General features: G+C 33.8%; 2 protein-coding genes across 3 annotated transcripts; both read left to right on the top strand.

Annotated features, from left to right (window-relative positions):
- The first annotated feature begins 588 nt into the window (after nt 1-588).
- On the top strand, nt 589-7,237 carry LOC111379207. Of its 2 annotated transcripts, XM_023002553.1 has the most exons (3): nt 589-743; nt 2,849-4,566; nt 7,041-7,237. In XM_023002553.1, exon 2 carries the CDS (start codon nt 3,357-3,359, stop codon nt 4,527-4,529), a length of 1,173 nt encoding a protein of 390 aa, XP_022858321.1. In that variant the 5' UTR covers nt 589-743; nt 2,849-3,356; the 3' UTR covers nt 4,530-4,566; nt 7,041-7,237. The 2 variants fall into 2 exon arrangements, with proteins under 2 accessions (XP_022858321.1, XP_022858322.1); XM_023002554.1 differs by lacking the exon at nt 589-743 and having other exon boundaries at nt 2,281-4,566.
- LOC111379208 lies at nt 4,788-7,231 on the top strand. Its single transcript, XM_023002555.1, has one exon. It carries the CDS (start codon nt 5,831-5,833, stop codon nt 7,001-7,003), a length of 1,173 nt encoding a protein of 390 aa, XP_022858323.1. The 5' UTR covers nt 4,788-5,830; the 3' UTR covers nt 7,004-7,231.
- Nucleotides 7,238-9,232: the final 1,995 nt, after the last annotated feature.

The raw sequence follows: 9,232 nt of genomic DNA, 5'->3' as shown, positions 1-9,232 counted from the left end.
AAGAGGTAATTCTATTTTACTCTAGTGTCAATTTATTAATTATTCTTTAATTTTATTTAATTGTGTATCCAATTTCATCTCTTGAAGTAATGAAAATTAATGACATATTAGTGTATGCATTTTTATAATGGATGATTATATTGTAAGTACAATTTTTATTTGATACACTACATTTTTAATTACAATTAAGTTCTCCAATCTTTGTTCATAGCAACAATTATTTTATTAACTTTTTTTTAGTTGAATTCTTATATTCAACTATCCATTAATTAGTATGTTTAATTTTATGCTTTGAAAGGAGAGAAAAGTATTTTTATTTTTATTTTTTGCACTTTATTTCTTTAAAAATGTGATGAAAAATAAATTTTTTTTTTTTATGTCATTTCGGCAAACTTTTGGACATACAAAAGTGCTATAATACACAAATTTTATATTTGTACATAATATTATTTTTTTTGAAGAATGTGTGTTTAAAAATAACAGAGAAAAAAAGTGTTTTTGAAAATAATGGGAGCATAATTTATACTATATTTATAATTTTTGAATATATAATATATTTTTTATTTTTCATTTACTAGCTGGCGACAGGCTGTCACCAACATAGCTCTCTTCTCGCTCTCAGACTTCTCCGTTCTACCTCTCATTTTTTCTTTGAAATCTTCTCTTCCTCAGTGGTTTCCTGTTTTTCTTTGGCGAGATTTGGAATTTCCGTTTCAGCTCAGTGGATCATTGATTTACTAATCGTAAGCTTCCTCCTGATCTCACTTTTTTTAGGCTATAGTTTTTAGACTTAAATGTCCTATCTGTTGCTTATGATTTTTCAGAGCAAGAATCGGTGACACATGTTAATTTTAGTCCGTACAAGGTTTTTAAGACTTCAATTAGAGAAGATTTTGATCTTTTCCCCCGGACTATTTTGCAGGCTAAGTTATAACTGGACAGAAAATGATAAAATTGTTTTTCTATGTATATGCATTTTTAGTGTATAATTTCAGCATTCGTATAAGTGTTTATGGATATGATTTTTTTGCTTTGCGATGTTGTGAGCAGGAAATGATAAATGCTTGTTTCAATTTTAAGGAAATAGGAGTTTATATTTCTGTAAAGTTGGTAAAAGGTGTTAGAAGAGATACTAATAGAGGTACTTAGGAGAGGACAAAGTAGCAATTGTGCCGTGAGGGAACTAGTACTTCGGCATGGGTTAAATAGATTTTCATTTGGCTGCAAGAGAGCTCAGTTATTGTTTATAGTGAATTTTATGAATTTTTTGATAATCGAATTGACAACTGGTCAACTAAAAATTTCCAAAATTTTATATGTTTGGCCAATTATCATTATAATTGCGCTGTACCCGCTTCTATTGTATGTCGTCCATATGTGTCGTCTTGTATTCCAAAGTAGCTTCATGTTCTGCTGGAAGATGTTTTTTGAACCCTTATGGAATCCAGGAACTCGGGTCATTTATTTTATCAGTGAATTTTTTTACTAATAATTTTTAAAAGATTCATCTAGGCATGACCTAGGCGTTCTTGTAGTGTCTAAGTTCAGTGACTTTAGCCCCCGTTTGGCCCCCATTAAATTACATTCTATTACATTCTATTTTTCTCTCTCCGATTTTCAACTACACAATCTTTCATAAAATAATATTACACATAAATCAAAAAAAGTTCATTCTTTTTCAACCTCTCATTTTTCAAAAAAACACTATTCCCCCCATTTTCATTACCCAAAAATTGGGGTCAAACAGGGGCTTAATGTAGTGCTATAGAGCAACCTTTATTGCCCTTAATTAAGCCTCATTCTCGAAAAACTCATTCTGCCCCCCCCTCCCAAAAAAAATCATTTTCAACTCCACATTCTCCCAATAAAATAATTTTGCATGTAAATTTAAAACTTTTTACTACCTTTTTACCATGTATATTTCAAAAACATCACAATTACAAAATCTATTTTTTCAAAAACTGGAGCTCAAACACAGGCTAAGTTTTTTGAGCTTTTTGTGTCCAAATTCTATTGACCCAAGGATTTTAATTTCCTTCGTTATATGGCAGTGACTTATTTATTGGTGACCAAATTTTGATTAGTTGATGAAATGCATATAAGAATATTTTTAAGAAATTCATTTAGTGCTGATTTACATAAGATAATTATGACATTAGCCCCCGTTTGGCTCCCATTAAATTTCATTAAATTATATTCCATTTTTCTCTCTCATATTTTCAACCACTCAATCTTTCATAAAATAATATTACACGTGAATCGAAATTTTTTCCTTCTTTTTCAACCACTCATTTTTCAAAACAACACTATTCCACCCATTTTCATTTTCCGAAAATGGGGGCCAAACAGATACTAGTGGGATTTACTTAGCATTGTTAAATTTCTGAATTTGCTTATTACATTGTGCATTTATGATTTTATTATTATTATTACTATTTTTTTGAGATTTTAATTTACACTCAACTGTCATGAAGTGCATGGTTTCCACTTGAGCCCCAGAGGTTTTTGTGCATGGTTTCTCTTTGACATTTAATGCTGAAACTGGATATTAGATATTTGCTGTCTTCTCTCTTTAATATTTGTCCCTTGGCCTACTATATTTTTTAACCTGTTAAATTTTCTGGATAATTTCTGTTGGGCTGCTTTTCAAGGTGATTCACTTGGTTGGCATTTTACGTTGCTTTGTTTCTATTAATTTATCATTTCAGAATTTCGTTATTTTTCTACAACTTTTTGGTTGATTGTAAGACAGTTTAGTTTTATTTACTGAATTTTTTATGGTGCATCTCTCTGGTCTTGTTATAACAGTTCTATGCTTTTGACCTTATATTTTTTTATGTTCGCAAAGAGCAAGGATGTCTGAGTTTGCAAAAGTTGTCAGTTTAGAGTTTCCACTGGGCTAAAAAGTTCACAATCTTGATAAAGGAAACTTTTAGATAGTTGAAAGTGCGAGGATTTCTCTTTATCGATGATAACTGAAAGCTCTCAAGGATGTCTGAATTTGCAAAAGTTGTCAGTTTAGAGTTTCCACTCGGCTAAAAGTTCATGTTCTTGATAAAGGAAACTTTAAGATGGTTGCTAGTGTAAGAATCTCTTTATTGATGATGGCTGAAAGCTCCCAAGGTTGGAAAATAAGATAGCTCTCCTGTTGCTTTCTCCTGATCCTTGCTCGAGTAGTATCTAATATGATCTTGAGTTTTCGTGTATAATTATTTTGGACCAACAGGAGGGTTCCTTAATATTTTTCGAATTAGCTCTTCTTGCTATCGAGCATTGAGGTGGGATCCTTTATTCAATAGATAAATTTCTTGTGTCCACGCTGGCGGATAGTATGCGTAGAATCTGTGAATTGGGTAATGCCCCTGTCTAGATTTCTTGCTGATGCACTTGGTGTGGTGACGATTTGTCTTGTTGTTGTTCTGGTCCTTCTGGGTATATTCTGCATCGTGTATTCGTTTTACTTCCATGATCGGATCCATGGTCAAGGTCTTGTTCGGCTCAACTACTTTAGTGGTCCTTGGATTATCAGAATTACATTCATCTTTTTTGCGGTTTGGTGGGGTTTTGGAGAGATTATTCGGTTAAATCTGTTGAGAGGGGAGGGAAGAGTCCTGAATTCCCTCAACTTGAAACGTCAGAAAACTGTTTGCAAATGCTATGTTGTTTCAAATCTCGGGTTTGCCGAACCATGCCTGATCCTCATTCTCATATTTCTACTTCGTGCAACCTTGCAGAAGTCTGGAACATTAAGCCGGAGGTGGAATGCAAAAACAGCTGCTTATGTGCTTCTTTATTGTCTCCCAATATTTGTTCTTCAGGTGATTGTAATTCTAATTGGAACATGGCATAACAAGGAGAGTTTTGTGCACAGATTACCTCCTTATTTCACCAAGGCTTCAGCTTTTTCTAAAACAAAGGACAATGATAATGTTGCCCTCTGCACTTACCCTCTGTTGAGTACCGTTGTCCTTGGTCTTTTTGCCACCCTCCTAACAACTTACTTGTTCTGGCTTGGGAGACAAATTCTTCATTTGGTCATCAATAAGGGTTTACAAAAGAGAGTGTATACACTAATCTTTTCTATTTCTGGTTTTTTCCCATTACGAGTTCTTCTTCTTGGATTATCTGTGCTATCAGAGCCGGATAAACTTTTATTTGATGCTATTTCATTCTTAGCTTTTCTTTCCTTTTTATGTTGTGCGGTGGTGGCCATCTGCATGCTCGTGTACCTCCCCATTGCAGATTCTTTAGTCTTGAGGAGTCTACAAAGAGATATAGAGGCTATGAGGTTTATTGATGAATATGATTCACTAATTCATTATGAAGGCCCTTCCAGAACAAGTATGCTCACTAGTCCTGGGAGAAATTCAGCTTCTTTGGAAAGGAGTGGATCGATATCTTTTCGTACGATGGTAAAAGATGAAACCTCTGGGGCATTTGTGGATGTGAGCCTATTTACTCCTAGTCAGCCTTCAACCCCATCCGGGTCACCTAAACTTGTTGGCTGGCCTATGCTCTCACCTTCATAACTTCATGGATCTTAAAAGCTAATGAGGAGGGTATAACATCTTTGGGGTGAATGAAAACTCTGTAAAGGATTGCTGATTTTGTTTTGTTATTGACATTATGACATAGGTTTGCTTGTTACTCATCTATGCTTTTTTTTAGGTGGATCTCTTGTATCTGTATCTATCAACAGTTGACAGTTTTATAACAATTAGCCTTTGTTTGAGCTCCATTTTAAAGAGAAATTTTGGTAAAATGTATTATGGAAAAACAATACTATTCCACCCATTTTCATTTTCCGAAAATGGGGGCCAAACAGATACTAGTGGGATTTACTTAGCATTGTTAAATTTCTGAATTTGCTTATTACATTGTGCATTTATGATTTTATTATTATTATTACTATTTTTTTGAGATTTTAATTTACACTCAACTGTCATGAAGTGCATGGTTTCCACTTGAGCCCCAGAGGTTTTTGTGCATGGTTTCTCTTTGACATTTAATGCTGAAACTGGATATTAGATATTTGCTGTCTTCTCTCTTTAATATTTGTCCCTTGGCCTACTATATTTTTTAACCTGTTAAATTTTCTGGATAATTTCTGTTGGGCTGCTTTTCAAGGTGATTCACTTGGTTGGCATTTTACGTTGCTTTGTTTCTATTAATTTATCATTTCAGAATTTCGTTATTTTTCTACAACTTTTTGGTTGATTGTAAGACAGTTTAGTTTTATTTACTGAATTTTTTATGGTGCATCTCTCTGGTCTTGTTATAACAGTTCTATGCTTTTGACCTTATATTTTTTTATGTTCGCAAAGAGCAAGGATGTCTGAGTTTGCAAAAGTTGTCAGTTTAGAGTTTCCACTGGGCTAAAAAGTTCACAATCTTGATAAAGGAAACTTTTAGATAGTTGAAAGTGCGAGGATTTCTCTTTATCGATGATAACTGAAAGCTCTCAAGGATGACTGAATTTGCAAAAGTTGTCAGTTTAGAGTTTCCACTCGGCTAAAAGTTCATGTTCTTGATAAAGGAAACTTTAAGATGGTTGCTAGTGTAAGAATCTCTTTATTGATGATGGCTGAAAGCTCCCAAGGTTGGAAAATAAGATAGCTCTCCTGTTGCTTTCTCCTGATCCTTGCTCGAGTAGTATCTAATATGATCTTGAGTTTTCGTGTATAATTATTTTGGACCAACAGGAGGGCCTTAATATTTTTCGAATTAGCTCTTCTTGCTATCGAGCATTGAGGTGGGATCCTTTATTCAATAGATAAATTTCTTGTGTCCACGCTGGCGGATAGTATGCGTAGAATCTGTGAATTGGGTAATGCCCCTGTCTAGATTTCTTGCTGATGCACTTGGTGTGGTGACGATTTGTCTTGTTGTTGTTCTGGTCCTTCTGGGTATATTCTGCATCGTGTATTCGTTTTACTTCCATGATCGGATCCATGGTCAAGGTCTTGTTCGGCTCAACTACTTTAGTGGTCCTTGGATTATCAGAATTACATTCATCTTTTTTGCGGTTTGGTGGGGTTTTGGAGAGATTATTCGGTTAAATCTGTTGAGAGGGGAGGGAAGAGTCCTGAATTCCCTCAACTTGAAACGTCAGAAAACTGTTTGCAAATGCTATGTTGTTTCAAATCTCGGGTTTGCCGAACCATGCCTGATCCTCATTCTCATATTTCTACTTCGTGCAACCTTGCAGAAGTCTGGAACATTAAGCCGGAGGTGGAATGCAAAAACAGCTGCTTATGTGCTTCTTTATTGTCTCCCAATATTTGTTCTTCAGGTGATTGTAATTCTAATTGGAACATGGCATAACAAGGAGAGTTTTGTGCACAGATTACCTCCTTATTTCACCAAGGCTTCAGCTTTTTCTAAAACAAAGGACAATGATAATGTTGCCCTCTGCACTTACCCTCTGTTGAGTACCGTTGTCCTTGGTCTTTTTGCCACCCTCCTAACAACTTACTTGTTCTGGCTTGGGAGACAAATTCTTCATTTGGTCATCAATAAGGGTTTACAAAAGAGAGTGTATACACTAATCTTTTCTATTTCTGGTTTTTTCCCATTACGAGTTCTTCTTCTTGGATTATCTGTGCTATCAGAGCCGGATAAACTTTTATTTGATGCTATTTCATTCTTAGCTTTTCTTTCCTTTTTATGTTGTGCGGTGGTGGCCATCTGCATGCTCGTGTACCTCCCCATTGCAGATTCTTTAGTCTTGAGGAGTCTACAAAGAGATATAGAGGCTATGAGGTTTATTGATGAATATGATTCACTAATTCATAATGAAGGCCCTTCCAGAACAAGTATGCTCACTAGTCCTGGGAGAAATTCAGCTTCTTTGGAAAGGAGTGGATCGATATCTTTTCGTACGATGGTAAAAGATGAAACCTCTGGGGCATTTGTGGATGTGAGCCTATTTACTCCTAGTCAGCCTTCAACCCCATCCGGGTCACCTAAACTTGTTGGCTGGCCTATGCTCTCACCTTCATAACTTCATGGATCTTAAAAGCTAATGAGGAGGGTATAACATTTTTGGGGTGAATGAAAACTCTGTAAAGGATTGCTGATTTTGTTTCTGTAAAGGATTGCTGATTTTGTTTTGTTATTGACATTATGACATAGGTTTGCTTGTTACTCATCTATGCTTTTTTTTAGGTGGATCTCTTGTATCTGTATCTATCAACAGTTGACAGTTTTATAACAATTAGCCTTTGTTTGAGCTCCATTTTAAAGAGAAATTTTGGTAAAATGTATTATGGAATAATATTTTTTGGGAGAACGTGTAGCTGAAAAAGAAGGAATTTCTTTTGACTTACGTATAATATTACTTTATTGAAGAATGTGTGATTTAGAAGAAGGGAAAGAAAAATGTATAAAAATTTTAGAGAGTGTCACAGGGGATTAAGTTTGCTTTATATGTGACCAATGTCTTCAGCTTAGTATTGAGTGTGATCTTGTGCCATAAAAGATAGCTTCTACTGGAGAGACTCGAATGGCATTATGGTCTCCCGTCATTGTTTTTTGCATCCTGAGTCCCCAAACTTTGAGTTTGAACAATTGCTAAAAAGTCTGTCAACTAGCCATGTGAATGGCACATGACCTCTTCTTTTCAGACCATGTTAGGGCCCATTACCTTAGGGCTTGTTTGATATTACTTTTGAGCTCGTTCGACACGACTTTTGAAAAATTAAAATTAGCATTTGAAATTCAAAAATTATTTTTGGACCTGTTTGGCGAATTTTAGAAAAATATTTCTTTTAGTTAGAAGAACTTTTAAAAAAAGTTGGTTTAACATGACTTCCTTTAAAAATACTTTCGAAAGATGAATATCTTTTAACAGGAAGTTAAAGTAAAAATGATAATACTTAGGATACATAATGGACACTATAACGGTGTTCATAATGCTCAAGTGGGCCCCTTATTGGAGGGACGGGTGTCCCCTCACATTATGGACACCATATCCCTCTAATAGGGGGGGCGCCACTTAGGCATTATGATGTTTATTATGTTCAAGTAGAATAATTCAAGTAAAAATCATGTCAAGCGACTCTTAGTTATAAGTTTTATAAAGTGTGTGATAATATACATTTACTTAATTAGAATTTAAGTAGTGCCAACTATGCATTGTAATTTATTCAAAAACAAAAGAAAAAGAAAAATCTAGAGATTAAAAAGGTAATATCCAAATGTTTTGAAGGATGAATAGTATAGTAATATTAATAATTTTATGGATTCAATATCCAAATTATGGAATTATTAAATTTCTAAATTAGGTATTTAAGAGCATAATAAATGATATTGACTTCTTTTCCTAATTTTGGAAATAGTTATTAATCTTCAATAGTTTAATCTCCTGATAATGTCATAATTAGTATATGTGATAAATTGATAATGTACAAGTATACTATGATAGTCTTGCTTCTCTTTGATACGAGGAGCGGAAAATTCTCGTAGAAAAAATTGAAATGAGAGCAATAGGTGTTCCACGACAGCTAATAAATTCTATTTAAATTGCTTTGTAACCAGTTTTTTGTTAATTAAAGAATTAAGCACCCGTCCGGCCTTCATTATTTCACACTATAATAAGAGAAATAGTAATCATTTGAAGAATGGATGAAATTTTTTCGATTTACGTGTAATATTATTTTATTAAAAAATATACGATTAATAAGAACAGAGAGAAAATGAATTATAATTTACAAAAAATCTATTTATACATCACTTTTTTCACATCAATTTTCACGCTCCTCTCACAAAGGTGGGATCCACTATTAATTTAATCGTGGACTCCACTCACTTTGCATGTGTGTGTGCTGTGAAAAAAGTATACGTATAGAATGGTTGTATAATTTAATAGGGAATAATGGGAGCCAAACGGGGTTAAATGTGGGGGGATTTTTCTAAATGGCCTATCACTATTCATTCTTGTCAAAATGTCTATAATATCCTTAATGAAATGGCTTGTCATATTTTGCGCAAAATATCCTGATTTATTGGGATAGTTCCAAAATTCTTCTATTTCTTTCATTTCGAATTTTAATATATAGTTCCATCATTTGATCTAATAAATTAGCATAATCTGTAATATAATTGTCATATAATTCTTTAAGATTATCATATTCCTTAGACGATATATCTATAGTTTCTAGTTGAGAAAAAATACTTTTTATTTTTTCTAATAATCTTTCTAACAGATTATCTAGTCCCTTAATTGTATAGC

Source organism: Olea europaea, unplaced genomic scaffold (genome assembly GCF_002742605.1).
Source record: "Olea europaea var. sylvestris unplaced genomic scaffold, O_europaea_v1 scaffold1948, whole genome shotgun sequence".
NCBI lineage: Eukaryota > Viridiplantae > Streptophyta > Magnoliopsida > Lamiales > Oleaceae > Olea > Olea europaea.
Note: the sequence above shows the minus strand (reverse complement) of the source record. Positions and strands in the feature narration are given on the sequence as shown.